The sequence below is a fragment of the Pristiophorus japonicus genome, chromosome 13, assembly GCF_044704955.1.
Source record: "Pristiophorus japonicus isolate sPriJap1 chromosome 13, sPriJap1.hap1, whole genome shotgun sequence".
Classification (NCBI taxonomy): Eukaryota; Metazoa; Chordata; class Chondrichthyes; family Pristiophoridae; genus Pristiophorus; species Pristiophorus japonicus.
In genome coordinates, this window is record NC_091989.1 from 32,453,872 (window position 1) to 32,471,468 (window position 17,597).

Below are 17,597 nucleotides of genomic sequence, written 5' to 3' on the forward strand. Positions count from 1 at the left end.
ATAGATTGGAGGGATCAGTAGATAAACAGGAACTGAGCTAATTAGAATGCAGTGACCTAGTTTACCACACTCTTTTCGGTCCCCTTGCTGAGCTATGCAACGAACAGCATGCCTAATAAGACTATATTAAAAATAGTCTGTACAAGCCCCCTACAGGCAGCTACCATAGAAGCTTTCTAAAATTCTTGATCAATAAGGCTACAGTAGCAACATGGCACATACTTTTTTGAATGGTATCTTCTTGAAGAGATTTTTAATAACTTACTAAAAATGCGGGTTATGTTTTATAGGTTTTTTAAATCCGGTAAGGTTTTAATTATCTGCCATCAGTAATCTTTCTAAAGTAGTTTTAGGTGCCCATGCTCTTTGCTTCATACAAAACTCTTGGATCAATACGAAAGAGCTCTTCTGTACACAAGGCCGCTCACATGGATATATAATATTCAGGTTTGCCCTTTTCCAATGCTAAACATCAGCTGCTCCTATAACATTCAAACACGCTATTTAACAACGCTTGCCATATCTGTGAAATGCAACGATTCAACGTCAGGCCATTGAGCTGTAAAGCAGTGGAGAAACAAATGACTATTTATATAGCAGTAGATCAGGAAATCCCAAAGCACTTCAGTCAATTAATTACTTTAGGAGTGTAGTTATTGCTGTAATGTCGGGAAACGCAGCAGCCAATTTACAGACAGCAAGGTCCCACAAACAACAATGAGATGAGTGTCCAATCAAACTATTTCTAGTGCTACAACAGCAAAATACTGCGGATGCTGGAAATCTGAATTATAAACAGAAAATGCTGGAAATACTCAGCAGGTCAGGCAGCATCTGTGGAGAGTTAAACACAGTTAACGTGTCGGGTTGATGACCTTTCGTCAGACTTTAAAGTTAGAGATGTAACAGGTTTTAGGCAAGTGCGGAGGCAGGGAAAAGGGGAGGGGAAGAAAGAACAAAAGATAAGGTCTGTGATAGAGTGGAAGCAGGAGAGATTACAATACAAAAGGTATGATTGTACAAGGCATAAGGAGATGGTAATGGGACAAGTAAAGAAACAAAAGATGGGTCTAGAAGAGGTGTAATTGGGAATTACAGAATCATCAACAGCAGCCATTGAAAAAAATGGGGGCGGAGGTTATGATCTGAAATTGTTGAATTCAATGTTCTAGTGATGTTGGTAGAGGGATAACTCTTAGTAAGGACACCAGGTAATCTTCCCTGCTCTTCAAATTGCAGAATGGAATCTTTTTACAATCATCTGAAAGGACAGGCATTGGCTTAACATCTCATCTGAAAGATAGTACCTTTGGCAGTGCAGCACTCCCTACATTAAAGTGTCAGTCTAGATTATGCACTCAAGTATCTGGAGTGGGGCTTGAACCCATGACCTTCAGACTCTGTGACGAGGTTGCTACCACTGTGCCAAGGTTGACATCTAAAACAGTGGTCTCAGAAAATCTCAAACAGTAACTGAGTACTTAATTCTGTGAAAATATCAATAAACTGCTAAAGTATTAAATAACCATCTGAGTATACCGCTGTATATAGGAGTTCTGTCACGTTGGCTATAAGGACAAAAAGTCAAAATATCCATCCATTATTCAAGTACTGAGAACTTCCATTGAAAATACTGGCTTTCCACCACCACCATTGCAAATTGTAGCCCCTACCACTGAATGGTAGGGAACAGCTGCTCTTGAGGTTATCACTGGTTAACCTATTGTCAATCTGTCTAAGAAAATAACACGGCTGTAGACTAAATTTAGAAATTATACTGTTGTTTGGGGCTCTAGAACTGAAATTTGGGTCCTTTGTCAATGTGCTCTAGAGTGATACCTAAATGAAGTGCTAAAATTTATTACATCCCCCAAACAGGCATAAATGTAGAGTACTCATTTGTTTTGTTTTTGAAGTTGAAGGAACCCTGATGAAGATTTGGTCTTGGCTACAAAGACTTAGTCTGAAAAGGCATCATTCAGAGAGCAAGGTTTCAGTATTCCATAAAAATATACCTCCAGCAACAAAAAAGTCATGCACAGTCCCTGCAGGGAGAAATTTAGCTATATAACTCTAGAGAGCGGCCTTAGCTCCTGTTTCAGTTTTATGCCTGAGATGTTACAGTAGTATTACTCTTTCTTGGGTTCAGTAAACTCCAGTTTAAGTATTAGAATTATCTGGTGCGGGGACATCACAGTAGTGTACTAATTCTTGGGTTAGAAATTGGCCCGGATTTTGCGGTCAGTGGTGAAGAAATGGCGCTTGTCGCTCACTGCGCTTACAGCGGCCCTCAGACTTTTCACGGGTTTTTGAGCGGCAATTTGCTGTCATTGGGCGTGTGATCCAGTGTGGCGCCCTCTACAGGGGACCTGTGGTGTGTGTGAGCAGGACAAGCAACAGCGTCAGATTGAAGAATCCTCACTGGCATGCAGAGGCTAAACTAGCAAGTATAAATTAGAATATTTAATTCATTGTAAACGCATGTACACAAAGCAAAGTAGAGAGGGAAAGAAAAAATGAGATTACGAGAGCGATAAAAGAGAAAGAAAGGGATAAAAAAAAAAAATTTTCAAATCTGCTTAATAAGTAACATTTGACGGAATGAGACGTCACGTTTGTGAAATTACATTTTCGGTGCCAGAGAGGTTGTTCGGCAGTAATCAAGACTTGCCATGCGTTTAAAAATTCACTTGCATCTGAATGCACCAACCCTAACATTTTCTGGCGTGTTTAGTGGGAAGGAATTTTTTATTTGTTCCTGGGATGTGGGCGTCGCTGGCAAGGCCAGCATTATTGTCGATCCCTAATTGCCCTTGAGAAGGTGGTGGTGAGCTGCTGCAGTCTGGGAAGTTCCAGGATTTTGACCCAGTGACAATGCAGGAATGGTGATATATTTCCAAGGATGGTGTGTAACTCGGAGGTGGTGGTGTTCCCATGCGCCTGCTGCCCTTGTCCTTCTAGGTGGTAGAGGTTGTGGGTTTGGGAGGTGCTGGCGAAGAAGCCTTGGTGAGTTGTTGCAATGTATCTTGTAGATGGTGCACACTGCAGCCACGGTGCGCCAGTGGTGGAGGGAGTGAATGTTGAAGGTGGTGGATGGGGTGCGAATCAAGCGGGCTGCTTTGTCCTGGATAGTGTCGAGCTTCTTGAATGTTGTTGGAGCTGCACTCATCCAGGCAAGTGGACAGTATTCCATCACACTCCTGATTATGTTCTTATGTTCTTATTAATGTTGGGGAAGTCCAGAATCAGGGGTCACAGTCTAAGGATAACGGGTAAGCCATTTAGGACCGAGATGAGGAGAAACTTCTTCACCCAGAGAGTGGTGAACCTGTGAAATTCTCTACCACAGAAAGTTGTTGGGGCCAATTCACTAAATATATTCAAAAAGGAGTTAGATGTAGTCCTTACTACTAGGGGGATCAAGAGGTATGGTGAGAAAGCAGGAGTGGGGTACTGAAGTTGCATGTTCAGCCATGAACTCATTGAATGACGGTGCAGGCTCCTGCACCTATTTTCTATGTTTCTATGATTTATGCCTTGTAGATGGAGGAAAGGCTTTGAGGAATCAAAAGGTGAGACATTTGTCGCAGAATACCTAGCCTCTAACCTGCTCTTGTAGCCACTGTATTTATATTGCTGGTCCAATTAAGTTTCTGGTCAATGGTGACTCCCAGGTTGTTGATGTGGGGTATTCGGCAATGGTAATGCCGTTGAATGTCAAGGGACGGTGGTTAGACGTTCTCTTGTTGGAGATGGTCATTGCCTGGCACTTGTGTGGTGAGAATGTTCTATGCCACTTATCAGCCCAAGCCTGACTGTCGTCCAGGTCTTTCTATATATGGGCATAGACTGCTTCATTATCTGAGGAGTTGCGAATGGAACTGAACACTGTGCAATGATCAGCGAAAATCTCCACTTCTGACCTTTTTGATGGATGGAAGGTCATTGATGAAGCAGCTGAAGATGTTTGGGCCTAGCACAATACCCTGAGAAACTCCTGCAGCAATGTCTTGGGGTTAGATGATTAGCCTCCAACAAACACAACCATCTTGCTTTCCCACCCAGCACTGTTAGCCTCACCATTATTTTTAACGCAAAATCGAGGCAAGTATGTTGACATAATTCACTGATCCCTACCGTAACTTATTGTTTCTCAGGACTTCAAAACCAGGAAACTCTTCCCTCCCTCAATATTCGCTTCCTGCATTCATTAGGCTTTACAAATCCAAGCTTTGAGCCACCTAATCACTATTTCTTGATTTAATCTCTCTCACGGTATTCAATCTTGGTGGTGTTCCACACTGTGAACTTTTGTACCTGTTATAAAGAATGGCATTTTGTAATATTTGTATGTATAGACGTTGTTAAATTATGCATGGGCAGGCAGTCTCTCGAAATCGAGGAAGACTTGCTTCCATTCTGAAAGTGAGTTCTCAGGTGACTGTACAGTCCAATACAGGAATTACAATCTCTGTCACAGGTGGGACAGACAGTGGTTGAAGGAAAGGGGGGTGGGGAGTCTGGTTTGCCGCACGCTCCTTCCGCTGTCCGCGCTTGGTTTCTGCATGCTCTCGGTGACGAGACTCGAGGTGCTCAGTGCCCTCCCGGATGCTCTTCCTCCACGTTGGGCAGTCTTGGGCCAGGGATTCCCAGGTGCCGGTGGGGATGTTGCACTTTATCAAGGAGGCTTTGAGGGTGTCCATGAGTACACAGTTAATTTCCCTAGCTTTCAACTGGAATGTCAGTTTTTAAAGTTTCATTTGAGATTGGTAAAATGTGTGTAGCAAGGCCTTTTCAAACAAGTTCGTTTCACTTTCAGCTTCTGTGCTGTGTCCAGTGGAACCAGTTGGAAGATGGTTTGAAGCACTCGTAAAGCGACGGGCAAGGAATGTGTCGGCCTCCTTTCATGAGCTGGAAGATGAGAAAGAATCATCTTCTGAGTCAGAAGATGAGGAATTACAAATAGAGGAATATCCATTGTTGAAAACACTTGACCCAAAGGACTGGAAGGTATGCATTGATTTGTTAAACATTGTTCTAATGGCATTATGTAAAATCTCTGCCTACCTAAATCCTGGAACTTATCAGACTGCAACAGTTCACCACCATCTTCTCAAGGGCAGTTAGGGATTGGCAATAATGTAAGAGTGTGAACTTGACCCATTCTGATTATTTTCCTTACAATAGGTTTGGCCAATCTTTTACACAAATTACCTCTACATCTATCGTTATTAACTTCTTTCATTATTTTAAAACCCCACATTGTACTTTTTGTCCCACCCCAAAAGCATACTTGCCAATGAGAATAGATGTAGCTTCCCGAATCATCTTTGCTGCCTCAGCTTTTGTAAGTCTGGTGACCATAATGGGACACAATACTCTACATAAGGAATGAAAACAGAAAATGCTGTGAACACTCAGCAGGTCAGGCAGCATCTGTAGAGAGAAACTGTACATGAGACCGTACTAATATGTTGTAAAGTTAGTAATTCTGCACATGGTATTTATGTACCCCAAACATGGATGTAGTTTATATGGGCTTCCAGAAGGCATTCAGTAAGGTTCCACATAAGAGGCCGTTGGCTAAATTTAAAGCTCATGGAATTGAAGGCAGATTATTGATCTGGTTTGGAGATTGATTAGGCGGTAGAAGTCAGAGAGTAAGGATAATGGGTATGTACTCGAATTGGAACAAAGTGACTAGCAGTGACCCACAATGATCTGTGCGGGGGCCTCAACTATTCACTATATTAACGACTTCAATAACATAATAGAGAACCGTATAATTCACATTTGCTGATGACACAAAGATTGATGGCATAGTAAGTCGTGTAGACAGGAGCATGAAATTACAAAGAGATATTGATAGATTAAGTGAGTGGGAAAAACTGTGCAGATGGATTTTAATGCAAGTAAATGAGGTCAACCATTTTGGTAAAAATAAGGATAGATGTGAGTATTTTCTAAATGATGAAAAGCTAGGAACAGTGTGGATCCAAAGAGATTTAGGGGTCCATGTAGACAGATCACTAAAATGTAGTGGTCAGGTACAAAAAATAATCAAAAAGACTAATGAAATATTAGCCTATATATCTAGAGGGGTAGAATAAAATGGGGAGGAAGTTTTGCTACAGCTATATAAAGCCCTCTTTAGACCACAGCTAGAGTACTGTGTACAGTTCTGGGCACAGCAGCTTTGATAGGATATATTGGCCTTGGAAGAAGTGCAGCACAGATTCAACAGAATGTTATCAAGGCTCCAAGGGTTAAATTATGAGGTGAGATTACATAAACTAGTCTTGTATTCCCTGGATTATAGACGGTTAAGGGGTGATTTGATTGACGTTTTTAGGATTTTGAAAGGAATTGATAGGATAGATAGAGAAACTTTTCCTGTTGGTGGGGGCGTTTAGGATAAGGGGAGATGACCTTAAAATCAGAGCCATGCCATTCAGGAGAGAAGTTAGGGAACACTTCTTCATGCAAAGGGTGGCAGATATGTCGAACTCTCTCCCACAAAAAGCTGCAAATGCCAGCTTAATTAATAACTTTAAATCTAAGTTTGATAGATTTTTGCTAGCCAAGGGTATTGAGGGATGTGGAGATAAGACAGGTGGATGGGGTTAGGATACAGATCAGTCATGGTCTCATTGGTGGAACAGGTCGAGGGGCTGAATGGCCAACTCCTGTTCCTATGTTCCTATGTTCCTATTTGTCTTTGTAACTGTAACTCCTGGGCAATGATAACAATTTGGCTGTGATCAATTATTACACCTATATAATTTTCTGAACCACCTCATTAACGTGCCACCTACTTTTTATTATTTTTGCCATTAATATATTATTTTACATGTCTCAATCTTAGTATAACACATTCCATTTCCCAAGTATGATATTTCCAGTTTCGTTCTTCCCTATTTCCCCACTTGCTAGTATGGTTTCCTCTGGATCAATTTTCGTGCCTACCCAAAGTTGTGACTCTTGTCTTCAGTGGAATCATTCCATGGTGCACGGCACGCTCCATGTGTGGAGCAATCTAGCAGGAGGGGAGAAGGGTCTCTGCAGCAAAGAAAATGCACATGTTTTATTTATTAAAAAAATACTCAAACCAGATTTTTGTAAATATATCTATACAATAGGTAATAATTGGAACATAATATTCTGTCCTATACTTAACTGAATATAATCCCTTCTACTGCTTGGAATAAGCTTTTAATGGTACATGACTTTAAGCGCCAATTAGTTTGATAGGGCCCAAAAGGATGCAAGACTACCTAGGATCACTAGGATGGATTGGAGATGGAGAATGCCAATTAGCTTCTACTTAACAAGCTTTTAATAACATAACCAGTTGTGAAATTATGAAATGTGAAGCAATGGGGCTTTTATTTGCTCTGCTGTTAAGGTGATAGGGTTTGGTTGAAGACACTTGTACACGCGAGGCCCTGGAAATGCGCAATATCCTGGAGAAATACTTTCAGTATAGCACCAAAGATAGTAAAACATTCTGTTAGCTTGTAAATCATGAGATAAATAGAAAGCTATTAAATGCTAGCAATTCATCCTGGACTGAGAGTGGAATGGAATGGCGTGTCTTGGTTTACAGTTCATCAGAGCCATCTCTCTTTCTTTCATTGTTAATTTGACAGTTGACTTTTGTACTGTTTATAGAATCAAGATCATTATTCAGTTCTTGGGCTAACACATTTGAGGTACAAAGCAACACAGAGACAAATCAAAGCTGCACGTAAGTATCTTTCTGATAATCTGAAGGATTCACTCCCTTTGAATCCCTCTTATTCTTGCATCTTAATGTTATATGTTTCAAGGAATTTAGATTTGTCAGTCAAAACGTATTTATTACTAGACCTGGTCTATATGCAAAGTTTTGAAATGTGATTGTGAAAATGCTTTGTTGACCCTTTGCTGTTTCGGGGGAAGGGAGAACAGTCATACATTAATTTTGATATAACTGGGGGGCATAGGATAATAAGGGGTTGCCCATTTAGAACCGAGATGAGGAGAAATTTCTTCTCAGTGAAATTGTCTGCCCCAGAGAGCTGTGGAGACTGGGTCATTGAATATATTTAAGTTGGAGATAGACAGACTTTTGAGTGATAAAGGAGTGAAGGGTTATGGGGAGCGGGCAGGGAAGTGGAGCTGAGTCCATGATCAGATCAGCCATGATCTTATTAAATGGCGGAGCAGGCTCGAGTGACCAAATGGCCTACTCCTGCTCCTATTTCTTATGTTCTTATGTAACAACATTATGTGAAAGTGACGCAATAATTCATTTTTTAATGTACTTGATGTTATTAGCCCAAAAATTGCTGTGACAGCATTGTTTGACTATCTAAAGTGGATGAAACATAAGCAACCCAGCAACAGCAATTTGAATTGGAAAGAATCTCACTGCCAAGACTTGGGCTACAAAAACATATACATGTTAATTTTGTAATTGGTGACCTCACTGGCAGTATCGTTTAAAGGAATTTTAGCTCGATCAGGCTGATCAGCACTGGGGATATAGTCATAAACCCAGGAATCATCTGCATTGATTCTTTCTAGCTAGAACCCCAGTGATGTAATTGGCACTTATGTTAAAACCGGCAGTTTTCAAACTTTTTTGTGTGTGCGACACCCCTTTAAATATTAGCACACTCCCAGGGCCTCCCTGTTGTGACTGCCAAAACACACTGGCCCTGAAATTGCGGTCAGAGGCTTCCCGCAGGCAATTGCCTCCGACCTGAAACATTTCTATGTAATTACCTGGTGGTCCGGGTGGAGCGTGGGATTCCAGTGGGGAGGCCTTCTCTTCCCGCACTGCGAAGCGCGCTCCCGTCCTCGAGGTTCCCACGCAGAAGGTGCAGTCACGTGTGACTGCTCAGCCAACCAGATACAGTATTCTCAATTAATAGCAATGGGAACTCCGTATCTGCGAGTTCTCAATTGCTATTAATTGAGAAAAAAGACCCAAACACCATAACACCAAATAAAAAAATAAAAAACATACCTCACACAATTAAAATTAATTGAAATTAAAGTTAATAAATATCTTGGAGAAAACATTTTTTTCTGAGTTTTTAAATGTTTTTTTAATTATGGTTTAAAATAAATTTAACATAGTGGACATGGTTTCAAAAAATAAAATGTGTATTTTTAATTTTATTTTTTATGTTTTAAGTGTGTTTTAAGACTCTTTACGCCTGTAAAAGTAGGCTATGCGCCTGCTTTTATCAGGCACAAGAGTTTTGAGCACATTTGCTGGGCAAGATATGGGTAAATACCGATATTTACCCATATCTTGACCGATCGGAAAAGCCGGTTTTCAGCACGTGCGCATTGTGCGCTGAGAAACAGCTTTTGCGATGCCTTCCCGAGTCCGTAGACACTCCGTACAGACCCGGGGAGGCTGTGATTTCTGGGCATTGTCAGCTCCCTAAAGAAAAACGGTGATATTCAACCATTGCTGTTCTTTTTTAAATTATTGGTGTAAAGCAGCGGAAATATCATGCTAGTAGCGTCTGGCCCTAGGTGGACAAAAGTTTAGCTTTGTGAATTCATTATCATAGGCGGTCCCTCGTATCGAGGGATGAGTTCACAGGTGTTTCAATGAAGGACCTAATATTCCAGGTCCCGAACTACATCCTGAAGGGTGGAAAATGCCTGTGTGTGGATTTTCTTAACGTGTGGTGGCCGTTACACACCGGCCGCCACACGGGCTTGACAGAGCTAGGTCTTGGTCCAATGGCAAGGATTAACCAAGCCGACTGGAGACCAGCTGTGCTGCACTGACCTAGTGTGCGCACACATTGCAGTGTGGGTTGGCCCGAGCTGCCCCTAGCCCCACGTCTCTTCTGGCCCCAAACTCGCGCCTCTCCTGGGCCCCGATCACATCGCTTCACGATCACTCGCTGCTCCTGCTGTACCTGCCCAAGCTCCAATCAGCAACCTGGATCTTGGTGACGTCCAATCCAGTCGCCCCCTTCGCTGCCGTCGCACTCCTGCACCAGCTCGCGCTGTACCTTGTAGCGGTACGCCGCCACACTACTCCAGGCTGCCACTCGCTCGTAAGTGAATTATCTACTTACAGACTAGGGGTCCACGGATCTATGTTTGAAAACGAATACTTTAAACAAATATTCAGAAAAGATTAGCAATTTGGGACTCTCAATGATTCAAGTACTCCTTCAAATAAAAACACATTTGTTTCTACACACGCGCATGCACGGACACACCGAAATCTGTCAAGTCACTGGTTTGCCAACATTTTAAAACTATAAAAATGTACTCATTATTTCTCATGGAGGTAATTTATAAAAGCCCTGTAAGGAGCTATCTATGAGTGGTGCTCATGGAGTAAAGATCCACGCATGCCAGTAGTCGAGGGAGTTAAAAAATGAATAATATATATTAGACTGGAAACCAAACTGAGTACAGATCTAGAGACTACTTAATCTCTCCTGGCGAGTGCATGACTGATCCCATGGCAGCCTTTGTACAGACATAGGGACTTGATTCATTCAAGATTGTAAATGCAGTCTCCATCTAGCTGGATTTTTAAAGCAGGATTTGCTCAGAAATGTATTAAACAGGAGCAGCGTAGATCAATTTTAAGCCACCATATTCTCTTTCAGATAAAACAATGGTATTGAAACATCATCCTGATAAAAGGAAAGCAGCGGGAGAACAGATAGGTGAAGGAGACAATGACTATTTTACATGTATTACAAAAGGTAAGAATTGTACTAGTGTGTGAATCGTAAGTAAACTATGTGTGCAAATGTCCTTTATTTTTTTTGTTTAAAATTAGTCTGAAGTTGATTTTTTAAAAAACCCCTGCTGTAAAGTAGAAAACTGTTAATTTATGAAAAGCTTCAAATTATATTTGAACTTTAAAAGAGATGGGGAGGGATTTAAATGCGGCTAATTTCATCTGTTGGGTAAGTTTTATCTAATGATGGGAAGGGCTGTGCACTATTTCGTTCATTAACGACATTTTTCTAATATTTCAGCCAACGAAATACTGTCAGATCCCTTGAAACGCCGAGCATTTGACAGTGTAGATCCTACGTTTGACAATGCAATACCTTCTAAAAGTGAGGCAAAAGAGAACTTCATTGAGGTGTTTTTGGCAGCTTTTGAACGGAATGCCAGGTGAGGGAGAAATCTCTAAATACTCTGCTGTGGAAAGTTTGAATGTATTGGAATCTCAGTAATGACTTGCTTTTCCATGAATAGATCATCGGCACAAGTAGGGGAGAGCAAGTTAAATTAAACAGTAACAGCCCAATCCAAAATGTGCACTTCTGAATATCAAAATATATTGCTATCACAAATCACAAATGTGCCTTTTTTTAAAATTGGAATTAAATCTTAAAGCAAGGTAGATGTTATCTCCATTTAGGTGATAACAGTAAGTTTCATTATATGTTGCATGAAGTGTTACTGTTAGAAAGTTGTGCTCTTGTTACAATTAACAGATTGTTAGCTGTTGGGACTTGCAGATTGTGTTCATAGTGGCACGTTTATTTGTTACTAATTCCTTATCACAATTTCCGAAACATTTATCCAGTTGTCGCACTGATTTGTACTCTGACTGCACCATCACAATTTCACTTATCTTGAGTTGGATACAACTGGATAAAGGCTACACGGCTGACAAGTGTGTTCCAATTTGGTCAAGCTGATTGATGACAATAGCGTTGAATTTTCTCAGTGTATTTTGGCATTTTAACGTCTAGTTTTGTACTATTCCTAATGTAAACAATAATTATTTGAGTGCATTCAGCAGATTGTTAAATGACTCCTGGACTACAGCACATTAGCCAATTGGATTAATCTATGCACATCTTGACCCAACGGCCTTAATGCAAACTTATCATTTGTGTATTCCTTCTCCTTCTAATATAGTTAATATGGGAACTTGGAATCTTCTAAGAAGTAAGCAAATTTATTTAAAGGAGCATTAAAAAAATCACGATTCTATTCCTGTTGGTATATGGAATTATGCTGCGTTTGATATTTTTGAAAAGTAATCTTTTTGGAGTTCCAGTGGGAACACTGTTGTGACTTTGTGCCTGCACCATAATCACAACTCTCCTTATTTTAGCTGTGACTGGTTGGATAACAGATGTCTTTTTAAATCCTGCAATGCAGAGCTCGGTATCAGACATGAAAATTCAGAATTAGGAGCCAGCCAGCAGCAACTTTATAACTGAGATAGCAATATGTCCAGAAGGATCTTACGACTGCCAATCTGCTCTTGAGCAGATGTGATTACATTACACTGTAATTTGATCACGTCTATAGATTCAAACAGCTTTGTTGCATTCACATAATCATGGATTAAACTGAAATGGTGTGTTAGATTTCTTAATTTCCAATGAAATACGAACTCCGATGGTAGTTTTAACTTCTTTATTTTTGGCAGAGAGCAACAAGCTGCTGGCTGATTGCCAGTTCCTTTGTCTTACTGGGACCACATGGTCAAAATGGCTGTATTTATACCGGGTTCAATTTACAGAAAAGAACTTGCCTTCTTTGACCTTATTGGCTCAATTAATAGTCTTTTAACCTTTTAATTGGCTCGCTACCCAAGGTCCTAAAATGTCAAGTTGCTGAGTTAATGCAACATGCTGAGCAGCACGTAGTAGCTTTGACTTGGGGGTCTGTGAATTTTCAACGCCTGTCTAAATGAGACTGTTTGAATACTCTATCAATCGCCCCTTTGATTCTTTCACAAACTGAGTCATAAAACTTCAAGTATCACTGGTTAAACATTCTACAAAATAATTTCATACATGTTAATAGAGTTTCCTTCTAAAATTTGTTGATGTGTTTCGCCACATGTCCGGACTAGTAGCTTCCACACAAATTTACACCAACCCGAGTTCCATTGTGGCCACAATGGAAGTCTGGTTTTAGTAGGTTAATTAACCTTATTCCAATTTAATCCAAATCAATATCTTAGTTCAACCAGTAAACAACCTTCCCTTAAGCATAACATACTCCTGTGCCACGTACAGACGGTCTGCTGGGACCTGCAAGGTGTCTCACCTGCGGGACAGCAGCTACAGCCGCCTGGTCGCAACAACATTTAATCAACATAAACAAACAATATAAAAGTAAAACAATTACAACAAATAGAATTAAACCATCCACCAATGAAGTTCCTATTGAACCTAGCCATTCAGTGGCTCCGCTCCACAAAGTGAATGATGGGGGTTGCTTAAGTTTTTCTATCTCCTTTTGGATATGCTCCGCTAAGTGGGTAATTTCTTCGGAGCTATCTGGGATATATGTGCAACACTCAGTTCCGAGTAGGGCGCAAGTACCTCCCTTTTCAGCCAGGATGTAATCAAGGGCCAGTCTATTCTGTAGGGCTACTGTGCGGATTGCTACCATTTCTGCATTGATTTTAACTAGGGCCTCTGAGGTATCATTGGCTATTCGTTCCACAACGGATGCCATGTTAATGGATTCCCTTGCCAGTTTGGCAGTCCCATACCCGGGGATCAGAATGGCAAAGAACCTCTCTGTTTCTGTGATAGCTCTCTTAGGCCGGTGTAAATGTTCCGACAGTGACTTTATATGATACATATAAGGCACAATGTAGGCCAAATAGCAGGATCCCATCCAATTCTGGGGCAGCCAAGGGTAGGCCTTGTGGCCACACACCCAATAGGTGCCATTATATGCAATGAATGTTAGCTGTTTCTTTGTCAGCAACACTCCGGGGCCTGTCCAGGTTTTTCCATCTGTTTTATTCAGAATCACCATTACGTTAAAAATTCCCACATCGGCCCAGTTTGGACGGTTCCGTGGCTTGATTATATTATAATTCCGGGAGCAGTTACTATACCCCATATTTTGGCCTCCTTTGATGTTTCTAATCAGACAGACCGATTCCCCCGGTCTTCCTATTCCCGTTGTATTAGTGATAACAAAAAATGGGGGCCGTTTGGAATTATTGTAGCACGGTTGGTATCCCCCTTCAAAGGTAGTCAGATTGTAACCTGCTGACTTCCATTTACGTGCCCAGTTTTCCGTATCCTGAAACGCATTGCCTGTTTTGTTTTGATTAATTATCCACTCAGCCATTTCCGAGATATTCAAGGGAACTGGCCTCAAGGGAATCCCTCCCTTTGAGTGAATAGGAATATGCGCACACACCCAACAACTAGAAATGTTACCTTGTTTGGCATAAATGTATGAAAAAGGTATTTACATGTAATTCCCTTGCTACCCTACTATTTCCCTTTGGTGCAGAAGGTCAGCTAGTAAGAAGTAGGCCTATGCCTAGAATACCTACAATCAATAATACAGTAAATTTATACATTTTCGCAAGAAGCAATTGTCCTTATTAGATTTCAGCTTCAGTTACGGGTGCTTGTTTAACGTGTGAAGCGTGGATCCAGGCTTTCTTTCCTTGGACTTTAACAGCTGCCTGGGTGGTCAATAACACTTGATAAGGTCCCTCCCATTTGGCACTCAAAGGTTCTTTATGCAACTTTTTCACATACACCCAGACTCCCGGGATAATGTCGTGTCCTCCTTCGGGTGGATTACCCCAAGCTGCCGATACCTGTCGGGAAACAGAACTAATAGCATTGGTTAAGTTCTGACAGTATGATAACAAAGTGTCACTCATTAAGTGAACATCAGCTTTCCGTAAATCGATAGTTCCTGGCAGCGACATGGGTCTTCCTGTTATAACTTCAAATGGGCTTAGACCTGTAGTTCTGTTCGGGGTTGCCCTAATGCTACATAGCACTATTGGTAGTGCCTGGGGCCATGGTGTTCCTTCTTGATGATATTTGGCAAGCCGTTGTTTCAAAGTTCGATTCATTCGTTCTACTTGTCCTGATGATTGTGGATGATAAGGACAGTGTAAATCCCACGTAATGTTCAGTAACCTACAGACTTCTTGGCAGACCGCACCTGTGAAGTGTGTTCCCTGATCTGAGTCAATGCTACTCGGGACTCCCCATCGGGAAATGTAATGAGTGCTTTCAATCTGCACATCTGTGTTGGTTCTTCTGGAGGAACGCCCTGTGAGGCGGCATCTTTAGCTGCCTGGTCGGCTAGGGCATTTCCCTGTGCTTCTGTGGTATTTTCCTTGGTATGGGCCTTACACTTCAGGATGGACACTTCCTGAGGTAATTGTATGGCCTCCAGTAAGTCTCGGACTTCTTTTTCATTTCGGATAGGTGTACCAGCAGCCGTGAGGAATCCTCTTTTCCGCCATAACAGACCAAAGTCGTGAGCGACTCCAAAATCATAACGTGAATCTGTGTAGACATTAGCTGTCTGTCCTTCTGCTATTCGACATGCTCCTGACAGGGCCCGTAACTCGGCCTGTTGTGCTGACATTCCTGAGGGTAAACATCCTTTTGCCACTACCTCATATAAGGTTGTAACTGCCCATCCTGCTTTTCTGGTACCATTGTCAACAAAGGAGGAACCATCTGTAAACAGGATGAGGTCTGGGTTGTGCTAAGGCTGCTTCTTCTGTTTCTTTTAAAATCTCCATGCAGTCATGCTCTTCACATTCTCCCCCCTCTTGCTCCCTCGATTCTGACATCGGGAGCATAGTTGCGGGATTAACCGGGCTGGCCCGGACGATGTGGAGATTAGGAGCTTCCAAAACTGCTGTCCAGCGGGTCCATCTTGCTGCTGTCACCTGAGACATTCTATTCATAGACAGCAAAGCGTGTACGTTGTGGGGACACTTGACAATCAGCTTTTGGTCGAGGACTAGACCCGCAGTGATCATTACCGCTCGACATGTAGCTTCCATGGCCCTTAGGCAACTTCCCCATCCGAGGGCTACCGCATCCAGTTTTGCCGAATAATAGCCAATAGGTCTTTGCCGATCCCCATGTTCTTGTGCCAGTATAGCTGTCATCTATCCTTTCTCATGAACAAACAGGGTAAATGGCTTACCACTGTCGGGGATTCCCAGAGCCGGTGCCGAACACTAAGCCTTTTTCAAACTCGGGAAGGCCTCTTGCTGCTGTTTAGTGAGGGTGATGGCTTCTTTAGAGGCACGTTTCCCCTTTAAAATATCATTCAATGGCTGAGCAAGCTGTGTGAAGGAGTCAATCCAATTTCTGTTAAAGTTACACAATCCCAAAAAAGACCTTAGTTCCTGAATAGTGGTGGGTTTTTTAGCAGCCCGAATGGCTGCAGTTCTATCCTGGGTAAGTTCTCTCTTTCCTTGTGAAATCTTTTGTCCCAGGTATACAACCTCTTCTTGGGATATTTGTGCTTTGTCGATGCTGGCTTTATGTCCTTTCAGCCGAAGGTGATCCAGCAAAGCTCGTAAATCTTGTTCATGCTGTTCTTCCGTGTTTGAAGCTAGCAAGATAACGTCTACATATTGGATGACTGTGGATGACAGGGGAGGTAATTCTCGCAAATGGCTTTGTAAAGCCATGTGGAATACCGTAGGGCTGTTGTGGAAACCCTGCGGTAACCGGGTCCAAGTATACTGTTGTCCTTGGACCGTGAAAGCAAACCATTGTCGAACCTCCAGTGCCAGAGGCACCGACCAAAATCCGTTGGCCATATCTATAACCAAGAAATATTTATGTTCCGGTTTGAGGGCATTAAAAATGGTGGAGGGATCTGCGACCAAAGGAGCTTTTTGATCAATACACTGGTTAGCTTTCCTATAATCGACAGTCAAACGCCAAGTCTCATTAGATTTCTGTACCGGCCACACGGGGCTATTGGAGGAGCTATGCGTTTTAATAAGCACCCCTTGTTTCTCCAATTGCTGAATAACCGGTAAGATTCCCGCAATGGCAGTTGGACTGATGGGATACTGTTTAGTGCATGGAGGCTTGGTCCCGGTAAATGACGCAGGCTCCATCTGGAGTAGGCCACAATCGTTCTTATCTTTAGCCCATAACAGGTGTTCCTTCAATTCTTCTTTCTTCAAAGTTCTAATTGACCATGTCACCCGACCATCCTCGAAATGCAACGATGAATCTATTTGGATTAGGACGTCCATTCCCAAAAGGGGTTGATCTACTGGGCCTATCCAGACCAGCGTGGTTAGTTCATGTGGACCCAGCCCTATAAGTACCGGTGTTGTCCTTTTTAATTTCCATTTTATGGCCCCCAACTCCATAGGCTGTACGTGCCCTACCATCCAACGGCAAAAAGTCTCCATATTGTAGGGGTAAGCATGTTAATTCCGCCCCTGTGTCTAAAAGACAGTCCACATTCTTATCACCCACCCTCACAGTTATATATAGCCCATCTCCCCTTTGTTGCATTAGTGCAAGGAGGGGGGCCAGGGTGGGCTCTAATCATTTTTTGCTATCCCAAGTAACTCCTTCTGTTGTTGTATTGTCAGTCGCTTAAATGCTTCTATGAGGTCGTTATCTTGTGACAAGCCTGGCTTGTTGGCTGAATTGTATCCCTGGCTGCGTCCTCTTCCCCAGCCACGACCTTTCTGTTTTGCCCTGCACGTCTTGGCCCAGTGACCTTCTTTCCCACAATAATGACATTTTCCGGGTAATTTTCCTAATAACTGTTTATCGGAATCCTGGGATTTCCATCCCATAGCCTGTACAGCTCGGACT

The 17,597-nt window shown here is 42.1% G+C and overlaps 1 protein-coding gene across 1 annotated transcript in view; it reads left to right on the forward strand.

Annotated features, from left to right (window-relative positions):
• Positions 1–17,597, forward strand: part of dnajc2 (DnaJ (Hsp40) homolog, subfamily C, member 2) — a 46,271-nt gene that overhangs the window by 2,192 nt on the left and 26,482 nt on the right. Inside the window, exons 2-5 of the mRNA XM_070897327.1 lie at positions 4,820–5,010; positions 7,672–7,747; positions 10,638–10,736; positions 11,016–11,157. Of these exons, the coding sequence (XP_070753428.1) occupies positions 4,820–5,010; positions 7,672–7,747; positions 10,638–10,736; positions 11,016–11,157 (508 nt within the window). The remainder of the gene's footprint in view (positions 1–4,819; positions 5,011–7,671; positions 7,748–10,637; positions 10,737–11,015; positions 11,158–17,597) is intronic.